Raw genomic sequence first — 16,394 nt, 5'->3', positions numbered from 1 at the left:
CGAGCTTCAAGCACCAAGTCTCTCCTGAATTCTTATACTGATTGTAGTAGTTTTTCAGTGGACTCTGGTGTTTCATAATTATGCTTTCAAATAATCTATAAACAGTGATGATTTTATCACATTCTTCCTATGTTTGCATGCCTAGTTTATTTGTTTTTCCTTTTCATTGTCCTAATTACATTGTGTAGTCTGAGGAAGGCATTTTTATTGTCAATAATATTATAATGTTTTACCTGTAGGTTATCTTGAAGTGAGTCCGGAGAATTTATTCTAAACCTATTCTTGCCACGAATAGCTCCACTATCTTGGACATATTTCATCTACTGAACTGTTCTTATGACAATCTTAGAGTAATCTGTTCTTTTACACAAAGACCTTGCTGGGTCTTACATTTCACATCCTTGCTAGACTGCAGTTTTTTTGGAAGAAGTTATCTGATTCATATTATTTCCTTTAGCACTTTATATAGTGCTTAATATAAAGATATTTAAAAATATTTACTATATTCATTTATTAATTCTGTGTTTACTGAGTACTTATTTGGTGCTATATATTAAAGTAGAAACCATAGAAGACACACAAATCATTGACCAAATTATTCCCCAAAAGGATTAGAAGTAGTTAAGTCAAAGATACAATGAATATATAAAATGGAAAGAAGTTTGTCATTATTAAGGTAATATGAGGCTGGAAGGTTGACTTAAGTATGGCACAGTGATTAAGGATGTTTCTCTGGAGTCAAAGGGCTGAAACCCTTTTTGAGGGACTCAATCAAACCCCTTTGATTGGAACTCAACCCCCAATTTGCCAATTGCTGGCTCTAGTTTGGGGCAAGGTACTTATTCTTGGTGGACCCCAGATTTGCCATGTATGGTATGGTCATGGCAATTGTGTGTACCTCGTTGAATTAAATGATGGTCACAAATAATTAAGGTAACTATAAGCATAAGCACAAGAGAAATAAAAACCAGTGTAACTTGAATTGGTAAGCATTACAAAATTTGAGGTTGTGTGGTTCATGTTTATTTCTTCAGTAAATGATACCTATGAGATTGGAGAATTAAATGATATCAACATTACAACTCCATCCAAGCCCAGCTGGCGTCTGTCAAACCTCAGTGCAACAACCAAGTACAAATTCTACTTGAGGGCTTGTACTTCAAAAGGCTGTGGAAAACCGATCACTGAGGAAAGCTCCACTTTAGGAGAAGGGAGTAAGTACATGATGATTCTACAGTGTCTTTTTACACAACTTCCCCAAAAGGAAAGCGTCTTGCCAATCATTGCAAATTAGAAATGATTGTGACTCAAATTCACCTGACCTTCTGTTTTCCACTAACATAGATACAGGATTTATTAATCTTGTTTGTAAAGTTCACATTGACTCAATTTATGGATTTCTGCACAACACCGATCAAATTATATATTAGTGTATACAAGGTCGGAAACTATAATTTTACTTAATTAAAATAGGGGACAGAAGATCATAAAGGTAGTCACAAGGTTAGTAAAGGGATATTTTTCTTTCAGAAATGTTCCAGTACAGAAAAATAGTTGTCTCTTCCCTTAGTAGACATTTTGATACACAGATATAATACATCTCAATCCCATGCCCTGGTTCATATACATTGAGTCATCTGTCAATTTTATTTTAATGTCTAGTGATTGATGCCAAATGACTGGCTCAGTTGAAAACGGTCCATAAGTCTACAGTTTCACTTGTAGAACAATTCTCTTAATTCAATTTCACTTTTCTATTGTTTTCCTACCTTATAACCATTTGAAGAAAAAGTATCCAATGTACTCAGCCCTACTATGAAGCTAAATTATAGCTTTCACATGAAGACCATAACCCAACTATAGCACAAGACTATGGGGAAAGGGCCAAGGAAGGGGAAGGGAGGGGGGAGGTTTTGGTGGAGGGAGGGTAATGAGTGTGGCCACATCCATGGTGCATCTTAGAATGGGTACAGGCGATTGCACCAATGTACACAGCTATGATTTAACAATAAAAAAAAACTGTTTCTCCAGTTACGATTTTAGCAGTGTACTCACTAAACGTTTTATGAGATCAAGAGGGCCTTAGCAGAGAAATTAGAAGGTAAATGAATCAGAGGAACTGATGTACACACTAATAAGATAAAAAGAAATACTACCCCGTTCCCCGAAAATAAGACATCCTCTGAAAATAAGACCTACTCACAGGAAAGATAAGATGTCCCCTGAAAATAAGACCTAGAGCATCTTTGGGAGCACACCTTAATATAAGACACTGTCTTATTTTCTGGGAAACAGGGTATCTGGGTGTGGTGGCTCACGCCTATAATCCTAGCACTCTGGGAGGCCAATGCAGGAGGATCCCTTGAGCTCAGGTGTTCAAACTAAACCAACTGAGATAGCGCGACCCGTGCTGAGAAAGAGTGAGACCCTCTCTCTACTAAAACAGAAAAATTCCTGTGCCTTGTGCTGGGCACCTGTAGTCCCAGCTACGCAAGAGGCTCAGATAGGAGGATTGCTTGAGCCCAGGAGTTTGAAGTTGCTGTGAGTTCAACTGTGGTCCTGGCACTCTAGCCTGGGCAACAGAGTGAAACTCTGCCTCAAAAACAAATAAATAAAATACCAGTGTAGGATTTATTCTGGATAGGCATGGGCAAGATATTTGGGGAAAGGAAAAGGGAAATAAGTGATGGCAAGAAGGAAAATAGAAAGAATCCTTTATTTATCATCTATTATGTGTCCGACTGTGTTCTAAATGCTTTGTCAAATTGTGGATGAGGAAATGGTAGAATCAGTAGAAGGAACTCCAGGAAGAGGAGAAAACAGTAAAGAAGAAAATTAAATTGCCTGTCATTTATTAACATTCACTGCCATGTGAGTTGTATTTAATTTACACTATTTTTGAGCCTGGGGCCTCGTGAAGTATATATAACTCACACATGTTTCTCTTGACTTGTCTTTACCTAATAAAACACCATGGCCCTGAGGGAAGGAAAAAATTGTTTGTTTGTTTGTTTTCAGTGAGGCAGCCAATATTAACCATGTATATTAAAAGATACGAAAGCTTGTGAATCACAGCAAATCAGTGTATTTGTATGAGAATGGTTACACTCTGACCTTAACTATAGGTTTCTTTTTCCCTCCTATTGTTGCTACTGTATCTAAATAATAAAGGGCTTATGTTTTCCTCAGATGTTTTAAATACTCCAAACTCATTATGGGAGAAGTAGATAAGTCAAATAATTTCTCTCTCAAAACCTTACCTTGGTAGAGTGCTGTGGCACCATAGCTCATAGCAACCTCAAACCCCTGGGCTTAAGCAATTCTCTTGCCTCAGCCTCCCAACTAGTTCAGACTACAGGCGCTTGCTGCAGTGCTCAGCTATTTTCATAGACAGGGTCGCACTCTGGCTCAGGCTGGTCTCGAACCTGTGAGCTCAGGCAATCCACCCGCCTCAGCCTCCCAAGTGCTGGGATTACAGGCGTTAGGCACCACGCCTGACCCTAACTTTTGCATTTTTAAAAAACAGAATTTAAAGCATGGAGATGGCTGCTATTTTTGACAGAACCAAGACCATAATAACAAGAGAAATGCTAATCCCATTCTTGCCAATTTGCAGCATGTCAGAAGAAAAAAAATATTCACAGAATTGCCTTATAAACCTCACGCATTCTAGTATATATGTTGAAAAATTTGGGCTTGTTTACATTCATGCTTGAGAAATTGTTTTTTGAAGAATGAAAATACTACTTGTGTGATTTTATAATTGATGCCACATCTTTCCTTCAAACTAAAAATACAACTGATGCGTTTGCGTATCTAACGCAGATTTCCTCACTGTCTTCTGTGTCAGCAGTTTTAAAGTGTCGCTCACAGTGTGTTTGTGCTCTTTTCCAGGAATCTGCATTTTCTGTATTCCAGCCACTGCCCCCTTCCCCAGCTGACCCTGATTTCTCTTCTATAGGCGTGTCTTGCCATATTTACAGGAAAAAAAATTGTAAATTCTTTTCCCACTGGATTTCAACATGATCTTTGAAAAAATACATATATTTCCACTGAAGAGCTACATCTTGATATGACCAAATACTCTAAAAATGATGACTTTTGTGCAAAGTAGAATCTACTGTTATGTCTTTCTTCTTCTTGCTCTGTCAAAATAGTTGATTTTAAGGCTATTTGGCATTTATTCCAAGAATGGGATTTGATCCACTCGCATTTTTTTTATTTTCTTGTTGTCACTTCGATTTTCAAGTGGATCACTTTCCATAACTTAAGTGGGAGAAAAAGATGGAGTTAATCACAATATTCTTTTTGTGTCTTTACTGGTTTGAAAAAATCACTTGCTTTGCTCTGTTTTCCAAAAGCTTGTGCTACTTAACATTATACTAATATTTCTATTTTTCAAGGTCAAAATTAATTGTATTCTGTTTCAATGGTGCTCAATCTTAAAGGCTTTGCTCACGTAACTGGCCTCCCATAGTGCCTATTTAAATGAAGCCCTTTTGATATTTAGTAACTATATAATCAGTATTTATTTTGTTGTGAAAAGACCTAGCCAAATATTGATGTGTAACATATAACCACTTATATTTTCAGTAAAGAATATATATTATTTCATTTTTAAATTGCTAACATTTTCTGTTTTGTATGTACTGTGTTGAGTGGATTCCTAGCAAAGCTATGGAATGCAAATGCAAAAATATTTTAGATATTTGGTTATAAGATCAGAAACCAGGGCAGCACCTGTGACTCAGTGAGTAGGGCGCTGGCCCCATATACCAAAGGTGGTGAATTCGAACCCGGCCCCGGCCAAACTGCCACAAAAAAATAGCCAGGTGTTGTGGCAGGCACCTGTAGTCCCAGCTACTCGGGAGGCTGAGGCAAGAGAATTGCCTAAGCTCAAGAGCTGGACATTGCTGTGAGCTGTGACATAACAGCACTCTACTGAGGGTGACAAAGTGAGACTCTGTCGCTAAAAAAAAAATCAGAAACCAATATAGTTTAATTAAACTTGATTCTATTTTATCTGCTACCATGAGATCCTGGTATTGACACATTGATTTTTTTAAATTACTAACTTTTCAGGGCATTTTCAAAATGCCAGTAAAACCACTTCATTTTTATGTAGTTATAAACCTGAACTTTATGTAGCTTAAGTCTCCATAAATTTCAAATATTTACTATATGACCATATCATGATGCTAGTTCATCAGTATTTATAGAGCAGAGTAAGGCAAAAAGAAGTAATATATAGTTAGTTAAAATCATAGTACCATAGCAATGGATAGCAATCAATTATAAGTCAAAACGGCCATATTCCGTTTCCCAGTAGGTTTATGAAAATCCAAGTTGCACTAAATTATGTTGTATAATATTTTAAAGCCTTTGATTTTGAGCCCCTCATATGACCAGGGAGATTTATAGTAACATTTCATCAATAAGTACATCATCCTAAGTAACCATGAACTGAATTCATTTCATTTACTCAATTTCAGTATATTCAAAAAGAAAGTCTTGAAATGTCACTTCTTGAATTCTGGCAATTCAAAACCTATCTGAGAAAAACATGGTATAAGTGGCTTTCATATTCATCTCAAATAATAACATTTTTTACCTTTTATGTCCTGCTGTTCAATGATTGCAATTTATATGATTTAACTGTGTACATTTCTTAGGTAAAGGTATCGGGAAGATATCAGAAGGAGTAAATCTTACTCAAAAGAATCACCCGATAGAGGTACTTGAGCCAGGAGCTGAACATATAGTTCGCCTAATGACTAAGAATTGGGCCGATAATGATAGCATTTTTCAAGATGTAATTGAGACAAGAGGGAGAGGTGAGAAATGAGATTATATCTGGGGCAGTCTTAGGCAGTAAATCTGTGTCCTTTAGATTATTTCATGTTACCTACGTCCTATATTAAAGGAAAAAATATGCAGTACATTAGCTATAAAAATCCTAATTTCACTGTATTTTGGCATGCCATTTTAAAATGATCAAGATGAAAATTGCTACACGATGACGCAACTGATTTTATCTCTTATTGTTTATATCAGAATTGTTGCCTAAAAATATCTCCTGCTAATTAACACATCTTAATAACACAAACTGAAAATAAAAGAAAACGAAACCAAACCCAACCCACTGAGGCTCCATAGTGATCTGCTCCTAACCAAGGCAGCTTGTGCTTGGCGCTCTCTCTGCCGCTGCTATATTTAATGCCATTTACCTTCACTGTCCTTCTTTGATTTTCTTTCTCAAAATCTTCAAGAAGGCCCTTTCTAAATAAAGAAGGAACGATTTATCAGTGTTCTCTCTCCCTCCCCGAGTTGCCCTTTAAATCACATTCCTTCTGGGGACATTGGAAAGAAAAATAAAATCGATGCTATGTTGTGTATTTAAAAAGGATGCCTGATTTCCTTGCAAGTTGTCATACGTAACACCAAAAACTGTTCCTGATGTTCAGTGCTGTGCTTTCTCTTTATACAACAGAATATGCTGGTTTATACGATGACATCTCCACTCAAGGCTGGTTTATTGGTTTGATGTGTGCGATTGCTCTGCTCACACTAATCTTATTAACCGTTTGCTTTGTGAAGAGGAACAAAGGTGGAAAGTACTCAGGTAAAACTGTTTCTTACTGGAATTTTCAACTTACTAAATAGTATTTTCTGGGAGGTGTTCTTCAAAGACATCCTTTTTAAAAAATATAGATGCATTTAATTCAAATTTCTACTAGCAAATTAGATATATAATGTACTGAGAAGAAAAACATACTGCCAAATTAATTAACCAAAGGAAATATATATGGTCTGGAATATTGTTTCTAGTTGGCTACTTGTTTTCTAGTTTCTAATACTTAAAGTAGGCCCTAGCAAGGCTTGCCCACATAATACTTCCAAGCTTCTATTGTCTGTCTGTAAAAGATCAGAGATATTGAGAAGCCATATTATTAAGTCACACCTATGTTTTAATGTTTTAAGAAGAAGGGGTCCATCTATTGATTGTCCCTCTCTATAGACATATGCAATGCAGGTTTTTGCACTAGTGCATTCTAACAGTGCTGACTCCACCAGCCAACTTTTTTGTAGTTGACCATTGCTGGAAATGCATCTCATACTACCATGATGTATGTTGAATTCACTGCCTCTTGAAATAATGGTACATAAAATATTAAAAAAAAAAATCATAGTGTTAATATAATGTTTGCTTTTACTTTAATTTCATTCAACTTCCAAATTTGTTTTGTCTTTTTTCATAGATACATATTGCGTTATTATTAATTTTTGCTTAGTATAAATACCTTATAGCTTATGTAAGAATTTTTTTATTATTAAATCATAGCTGTGTACATTTGTGCAATCAAGGAGTACAATGTGCTGGTTTCATATACAATGTGAAATATTCTCATCAAACTGTTCAACGTAGCGTTCATGGCATTTTCTTAGTTATTGTATGTAGACATTTGTATTCTGCATTTAGTAGGTTTCGCCTGTACCCATTCTAAGATGCACCGTAGGTGTGGCCCCACCCATTATCCTCCCTCCACACTAACCTCCCCCCTCCCTTCCTCTCCCTCAGCCCTTTCCCCATATTCTTGTGTTATAGTTGGGTTATGGCCTTCATATGAAAGCTATAAATTGGCTTCATAGTAGGGCTGAGTACTATGTAAGATTTTTATATAAAATATATAAAAATTAGAGAGAAAGATTTGCTATGAATTTGATGATGTTGAGAGTAGTGAGAAGTTCTTTGTTGTCTTTTGATTCATCCAGCCCATATTGACTGGGGACTTACCATGTACAAGGGCAAAATTTCTGAGTTTTTGTAGACGTGGATGGTGTACACAGTTATACGCTTTACTTCTCCCTCTGAAGATTGCCTGATTACGAATTAGGTTCATACTGACTACTGTGTATTCTGGCTAATTAGTTGGAAACTTTAAAGAGATATTGCTTTTCCCTTTATTCCCAAAAAATAATCATTTGGGAAGTGGCCTTCTCCAAATTCTAAAGTTGTTTCCTCAAATCATGACCTTAAAAAAAAAAAGTCAGCATTTCATATCATAGGGCAGCTAAGAAAATCTCCCAAGTCTTTGCATATAGAAGTAAAAAGTTGTATGAAGAAGTATTTGAGGTTTTTCTTTTTAGCAAAGGGGAACACAAGAGCTTCTCTGTTTTATATCCTACTCTAGAATAAATCTGAATTTAAATATTAGTATAGACCTGAAGATTCTGACTGCTGTGGCAATTTTGTGTGAGGGAGTAATGTATAAAAGCCAGGGGATTGACATTTTAAATCATCTTTAGTTTAAGACATAGATCTGACAGGAACCTCTGTCATTTTTTAAAAGTTTGCATAGTAAAATGAATGTTTGGTAATTTGGGCTCCATCGAGAGACCAAACTAAGTTGGACTCTTCCAATGATACTGTTCAGCCCACATAATATTGAGTAGTCACGTGAAAATTATAACATGCTTCAAATCTGATGACAAATTGGTAGAATCCAAAATATTCCTTTTCTTTTTTATTTGCACAACTTGATGACTATTGCAGACACAGCTGCAAAAGACAGCCAAGCAACAAAAAAACTGGCCGCACAGGTTTCAAAGGTTTGAGCAATGCTGTTCTGATTGATCACCTACTTTTCAACAGCACTGCTAACATGTATTTTAAAAATACCTCATATTACTTTACCTGCTATTTTTTCTTTATTTGTAGTGAAAGAAAAGGAAGACTTGCATCCAGATCCAGAAGTTCAGTCAGTAAAAGACGAGACCTTTGGTGAATACAGGTAAAGCTAATGTTGCATTTTAAAATGCCTTAAAACACACATTTATCAAGTGATAAGCTGAAATTTACAAAAATATTTTTATTCTTAAAATGTGCAGAACTATATTGCAGTGTACCTATAAAGAATATTTTGTATATTGAAGGCTACTTAAGTGGTAGCAACTGATTTTCTATGTGTGGGAGTGGGGGTATGTAAAGAATTACAGGTCAGATAGAAGGGTGATAGGATACTTTCCTTGAAGCTCCAGGTATAACACATGCACCCTGTTTTTATGGAAGCTGACTGTCTAGTTGAAGTAGCTACAACATTTTGAAGCTACTCTTCAGCATAACCATGATAAAGTTAGGTTGTATTCACTTTGCAGCCCCTTATATATATATCTGTTACTTACCATGTGCACCTGCAAAGCTAAACAAGTTATAAATTGTGTCCCCTTAAAGGAATTTAGGTAAATAAGTTACAAATCCTGTCCCACCAACTACCTACACCTGTTCCGCAAAAGCTAACCTCCCCATTTAAGCTAACCTCCCCATTTTACAAGCAAGCAGAAATTTGTGAATAGTAGAAAATTGTTATGCCAATGACTCACATGTCCTATCAGCTATGACTGTTTAAACATTTATTTGTGTCCGTGTCGTTTGGGTTTTACATCCCTGTCTTCAATGAATGTCCTGAACATTGTAAGACTTTAGCTCTCGTGAATGAGTCTTGCTCTATGTGAATATTTGAGTTTGTTAAAGAATTCTTTTTGTTTTCTAGTGACAGTGATGAAAAACCTCTCAAAGGAAGCCTTCGGTCCCTCAATAGGGATATGCAGGCCACAGAAAGTGCTGACAGCTTAGTTGAATATGGAGAGGGAGAGCACGCGCTGTTCAATGAAGATGGGTCATTTATTGGCGCATACGCTGGGTCTAAGGAGAAAGGATCTGTTGAAAGCAATGGAAGTTCTACAGCAACTTTTCCACTCCGGGCATAAACCTAGCACATGTAAACCACATTACTGCTTCACCTCAACCTTCTGTATGTATCTGTTCAAAGGAGCAAAAACTTTCCTATAGGAATAGAAACATGTTGGCTGAAGATTCAAAATCCAACAACCCGCAATTGTGTTGAGAAAAAATAGCACTGCCTTCAAAAAAATAAACTACCAAGCCCTCCCAGCCTGTGTTTTGTTTTTGTTTCTGTTTTCATTTCAGGTGCTCAAAATTCAGAACACAAAACAAATCCTGTATTTAGATTCCCTTCAACCGAATCCAAAGCGCCCCTCAGTGTGCTCCACGTTGGCCTGGGTTAACCTTTCAGGGTGTTTGCGTAGCTGTTGCTACCTTGTGGGGTTTCCTCCACCTGCCCTTCTGTATGTCTCTGAGAACTGTGTTAGTGACTTTGCCTCACTACACGTTAAAGGATCATAAAACAAACTGGTTATTTAAAATGTAAAAAGGAATATGAATGTCTTATTAAAACAGTTCATTGAATATATAGTCTAAATTTATTATTTAAATTTTAGTAGCAAAAGTCTTAAACAATCTACTAGTATTTATTGAGCTCCTAACTGTTTGCAATCTACTAGTATTTATTGAGCTCCTAACTGTTTGCCCAGAGATGGTCATGTTTAAACAGAATTACAACTTTTTAATTTCAACATGAATTATTTTTTAATTTCTATTAGTTATGAAATCCATGAACATCATTGGATTTTTGTTTTTGTTTTTATTTTTTCTTGGACTAAATTTATCTGCAAAGGAAATGGTGGCCAGAAGGCTATTTTATTACAAGACAGGCATAAGGTGTCCATTGTTCTCAATGATAATAGTTGTGTCTATTTTATATCTTCATTCCTAAATTGACTGCTTTCACATTTTTTCTATGTTTGTATAATGGTATGCTTGCATATATTTCATGAGTGCATTGTACATATTTTGTTAATATTTACACAATTTAAATGATAGATGTGTTTATTTTGCGTTACAAAGAGCACATTAACAGGCACATCTGTACAGCTGGAGTATATAGTAAGATGCCATTTTCATCATTGCAGCGCTACAAACAATGGCATGAGGATACAAATCAGAAGACTTTGTATAAAGCACTTGGATTTTGTTCTTAAATTGCTTGGCTCAACCGTCTCCAAATAAAATATTATATAGATATCGAGGGAAATGTTTTCATATTTTTCAAAATAAGGTTTTGTTGTTGAGTGTACTCCAACCCCAGCCTCTCTACTAGAAAAACTCTTTGCAATATAAATTCCTATACATATGCTTGCCCATGTCACATTTTAAACATTTTTTTATCATGAGACTTGTTTTCCCTTATGTTCTCCTTCTGTCAAAGTCAGTACAAATTTGGGCAATTTATTTCCTACTTCATGGGCTAATAGTCCTTTTAAAATCGTACGCAGACATGTTTTAAAAATAATATTAAGGACTGTGTATACATATTAGTGAAATGTGTTCAACTTTTCATTTTATGGAAACATTTTTTAACCTTCCCTTGAAATTCCTAACCGTATTTAAATGAAATCGACTCACACATTTTATTTTATTTTTCGAACTGTAATTATTGCTGTATACTGCTAAATCCTCTGCTTTGATTTATGCGATGACTTATATTTCTTGGGGATCAAAATTAGGGGCATTTATAATGGCTAATGAGGTAATACACATGGAATATATAATTGTCCTTTTATTATCATATATCCTATAAAATGCACAGGAAAAGACTGTCTTCTTTAAAACTATACTTGATGGGCTCAAGATTTGATCACACTCCTGGAAATAAGCATTTCAAAGGGAGAAGGCATGTTGATCCTCCAACCTATGTGAGTGTGAGGACCCATATATCCATCAGGGCAAGTTGGGCTCCATCCACATCTGATTTCTAAGGCGCAGCTTTTCTGGAGAAACAGTCATCATGTTTTGATTTATTTGGGAGGAAATTGTGCTCAGCTACTGTTGAGGGAAAGGTTGGAACTTGCAAGTTTAGTTTGGCTATATTCTATTTCCTCTTCTTTTTCATCAGCTAAAAACTAGTTTGAAAAGAGTCCTGCAGGTTGGACACAATGTCAAACCTCATTAGGAGTAGATTGCTTGGAAATTTCGAAGTCAGAAGTTAACACAAAGACTGAAATATTTATTCTTCCTGAACTTGGATGTTTTCCTTCAGCTGTCTGAGAAGCAGTGTTTCCTATTTATGTTTTCTAAATGGTCAAAATGTACAGATACGAAAGATGAAATTGGATTATGACTATCTTTTGCTATCACTATTACCTTTCTTCAATACTACTGGCCTCTACGGGGAATTTTCATGATTGCACCTGATTTTAATTGTGAAATTATATTCTCCATATGTTTTATGAATCAGAACAAGCTTCAAATGAAAAAGCAAAGATCCAAGTGGGTTAAAATGGATTTCATTCTTTTTCCTCAAACAATGAGTAACACGGCCCAGGATGTGCAATGGTGATTATAAATGGGCGGTGATTAATTGCAAAATGCTCACTGCGTGATAAGGCAGCAGCTGATATTTACAATTTTGTTCTTATTCAACTCTGCACTCACTTCCTCTAGTCTCCTGTCAATATTATTTTAATATAGTAGGTTGTACATAATCTCGAAGATGGTTGATGGGGATGAGTTCCTAGAGAGCTATCCAAGGGTGGGGAAGTCCAAGTTCTCTTCCTGGTTCCAGCGCTGATTTTGTCCATGAACCTTAGGCTACTCACTTAACTCCTTTGCTTCAAACTGTCTCAATTCTAAAGTGCTAATGATCATCTCAGTTACCTTATCTTTGTCACAGGGTGTTCTTTTTTATGGAGAAAAATTTGAAAATGATAAAAGCTAAGATGCCTTTTAACTTCATAAATCAACATGTAATCTAATTATGTATCTAAAAGTCACCCCCTACACACCAACTCAACTTTTTTTCCAGTGAGCACATAAATATATTTTTATAGAAAACAAATCTACAGAAAATAAAATAAGTCTACTGTTTGGTGAGCAGTATGATTTGCACCATGTCACTGAAAGTTATTAATCAGAAGAAAAATTAAGCAGGGTCTTTGCTATACAAAAGTGTTTTCCACTAATTTTGCATGCCTATTTATAAGAAAAATGTGAATTTGGTGGTTTTGTTCTATTGGTATAAAGGCATCGATATTTTAAATGTACCCATGTTTATAAAAATAGAGAGCACAATGCATTTATGCTGGAATTCCCAAATAATATTTTTTTTCCTATTTTATACTCTTGGAAGAGATAAGCTAAAGAGAGGACAATAATGAGAAATGTTGGTGTGTTTTTCTAAGCATTTAAAACTTAATTGCCAATTAAAACCTTGAATATGTTTACATGCCATTAAGATATGATCCTTGTAACTATTTTAAATTGATTATAATGGGATTGAGTTCATAATCTGTGCTAGTGAATATCCTAGTGTTCCTACAGTGAAATAAGTAGAATTTAGCCAAAACTTACTTTGTCTTGTACCTTATATTGTTTAATTACATTGTCAAAAGACATAAAAGGTATGGAGAAGAGGTTCACTTGATTACCTTTCCTTTGACTTAGATTAGTATTCGTAGTAGAACTTTATTAAAATGTGTTGGTATCGTAGGTAGTGTTTATATTATGCTTATGAATATGTATGGTTTAAAAATATTTTCATTATACATGAAATTCAACTTTCCAAATAAAAGTTCAACTTCATGTACTCTAAAAATGTTTGTATTTTGTTCTATAAAGTTGAAAAGAATCAGAATTTACCTGGCAACCTCAGCTGCTTTACTTAAGTTGCCTCTGATCCTAGAATATCTTTAAGTGATCAATAAATTAGGAAAGTATAAATGAAGTATAAATAAACATTTTAATTTCAATTATGGTATTTTCAAATAGACCCTTTAATTGCATCAACACCTATAAAATGAATCATACCAAAAATGTTTGTACTTCAAATAGAAGTTAAGATGAATGAATCTGGCTATTTTGTACAAGAAATGGAGAAATGTCACTTTTAAAGAAAATTTCCAATATGCTATAGTGTTAAATAAGGCTAGCAAATAATTCTGACAGACTCTTTTAGAATTGGAATACCCAATCTGCCTCAGTAATAATCTATTGAAAATCGTGATCTTTAAAAATCGTGATCTTTAAAAATCGTTTTCTCTGTACTAAGCAGTTTACTTACATTATTGTTTTTAACCCTCGAATCTTATTTGGTTTGTAGATATAGGGCCCAAAGAGGTTAAATAACTTAATAGGTAGCACCAGCATGGCCTAGAAATAGAAATTACACCCAGGGCTCTTTGATTCCAAAACCCAGGCTCATAATCATTGTCCCAGTTGTATTTTTTTCATGTTCTCATTCCTCCACGTTCTCTTAGAAATGCTAAGGAAAGGTAGTTGGCGCTTAATGCTGACTTCTTGACCTTGTTTACAAACTTCTTGGTTTTAAGATATATGATTATAACATACAATAGAGAAAAGTAATCAATGCTTTATTTAATGAAATGGTTGAATGTGGGCAAGTTAAAAAGTAATAATTCAAACATCAATTATTTTTTTTGTTTGTTTTTGTTTTTGTTTTTGTTTTGTAGAGACAGAGTCTCACTTTATGGCCCTTGGTAGAGTGCCGTGGCCTCACACAGCTCACAGCAACCTCCAACTCCTGGGCTTAAGCGATTCTCTTGCCTCAGCCTCCCAAGTAGCTGGGACTACAGGCGCCCACCACAACGCCCAGCTATTTTTTGGTTGCAGTTTAGCCGGGCCGGGTTTGAACCCACCACCCTCGGTATATGGGGCCGGCGCCTTACCGACTGAGCCACAGGCGCCGCCCAACATCAATTATTTTTAAATGAATCTTACGCATCTCACTATGTTCCACTTATTCTTTTGAGAGACAGTAATAGAGTAGAAAATTGCTACCAGTAGTGGCTTTAAAAACAATTGTCCTAAATGTTTTTCAGTTGGTATTTGTGTTTCCTTATCAAAAATCAGAACCTGTGTTGCGACATCTGTCATCTTTTACTGTTCCCATTTATTTCCCCATGAAATACAGCACAGAGAATTTTCAAGTCATATGTCCTTGAATTTGCATCATTCCATTCTCAAGTGGACCATATTGCCAACATACATCAGACATAAGTCAGGTAAACAGAAGCACCACACTTTCTAAGAACATTTAGTTTAGCATGTTGCTAGGCAGGTGCTGACACTCTGAGGTTTTCATCCTTACATCATTTAAAATGTGGAGCAATATCTTACATATACATAAGCAAAGAATAATGAAAATTAAAAATTCCCAAATATCACCTGAAAAAAATAATATGTTGCACTGTAACTCAGGTATGTAAATTCTATTAACAGGTGGAGAAAGATGGTTTCATGATTGGTCTATTTGTAACAGAACAAAAAATTGAAAATTTTCCATAGTAATAATCCATATAGTATTTTTTTCCCCCAAGAAGTTTTCTTAAATCATTGATTTTGTAGAAAATAATGTGTTTGACCAAAACATTTTGGGAATGTTGGAAAAAATAATTAAATTGATACACTGCTTGCATTACAAATATCTAGGACAATATGGCATCCAAATTTGCTGGACCCCGGAATTCTTTGCAGATTCAACCTTAGGTGTCTTTCTCTCTCTAGTCTCTTGCAGAGGTATCTTTTCTATCCAAGACTTGGATTGCCATGTGCAGAGAGATGATTTCAAGTTATTTTTAGCCTATGACTCGCCTCAGACTTTTATATAAGACTTTTTACTTGACATCTCTGTGATGTCTAAAGGCTATTTCAGACTTAATGTTTCCGAAGTGAATGCAAAATTTTCTCCTAAACCTGATTTTTCCCTGTTCAGTAAATGGCAACAGTAGTCAATGAAGTATTCAAGACAAAAACCGAGGCATCTTTCTCATTCACGCTTTCTCCTTCAACCCCCATGTTCAATCAGTCCATCACCTTAACCTTGTTGCTATTTTCTCCTCTGTATCCATGGGATCTGCCCCCTTGTGTGCACTGTGGCCACTTGCTGGACCACTGTCCACTGAGTGGCCTTCTGGTATCTACTCACTCCCCCTCTAATCTGTTCTGTACTATGTAGGTAGAGTGATTTTTGAATGCAAGTCTGTTCATGCTGTTTCCCTACTTTGAACTGCAACAATGACAATGGCTTTCTATTTCTTTTAAGATAAAAAAAAGTCTTTAGTTTGCCTTTAATGCCCTTCATGGTCAGACCTCTTACTTAGCTCTCCAGTCCCCTCTTTTCCTGTTTTGTACCAAACATGTCTTCTGCCCTGCTTCAAATTCTCTAGGCCTCATCTGTCCTATATCAACAGCTGTTGGAGAGAGCATCTCTGCACGGCCTACATCTGACTAACTACAAGTGGAAACGAACACGATGGCATGAGATGCTCTGAGACTCTGCCCTGTGCCGGTTCATGCTCAACTGGAAGCACGGAGAGGTTATAATCTTGTAAAGCAAATATTATCCAGCTGGAAAAGAGAACTGGTGAATAAATTTCAACCTTCTTTCCTGTCCTGCTTTCTTCATTTCTCTCTTACGCAGGACGGTCTGGTGGGATAGAGCCACCATTTGAATTCAGCA

The 16,394-nt window shown here is 35.8% G+C and overlaps 1 protein-coding gene across 4 annotated transcripts in view; it reads left to right on the top strand.

Moving 5' to 3' along the window:
• CHL1 (cell adhesion molecule L1 like) overlaps positions 1-9,952 on the top strand; it is a 219,231-nt gene extending 209,279 nt beyond the window's left edge. For 3 of the 4 annotated variants that reach the window (XM_053600236.1, XM_053600234.1, XM_053600235.1), the window contains 5 exons: positions 1,035-1,214; positions 5,673-5,834; positions 6,491-6,622; positions 8,720-8,792; positions 9,552-9,952. In XM_053600236.1, the coding sequence (XP_053456211.1) occupies positions 1,035-1,214; positions 5,673-5,834; positions 6,491-6,622; positions 8,720-8,792; positions 9,552-9,768 (764 nt within the window). In that variant the 3' untranslated portion in view covers positions 9,769-9,952. The remainder of the gene's footprint in view (positions 1-1,034; positions 1,215-5,672; positions 5,835-6,490; positions 6,623-8,719; positions 8,793-9,551) is intronic. The other variant, XM_053600237.1, reaches the window with a different exon arrangement.
• The last annotated feature ends 6,442 nt before the right edge of the window (positions 9,953-16,394 follow it).

Source organism: Nycticebus coucang, chromosome 8 (assembly GCF_027406575.1).
Source record: "Nycticebus coucang isolate mNycCou1 chromosome 8, mNycCou1.pri, whole genome shotgun sequence".
NCBI lineage: Eukaryota > Metazoa > Chordata > Mammalia > Primates > Lorisidae > Nycticebus > Nycticebus coucang.
Note: the sequence above shows the minus strand (reverse complement) of the source record. Positions and strands in the feature narration are given on the sequence as shown.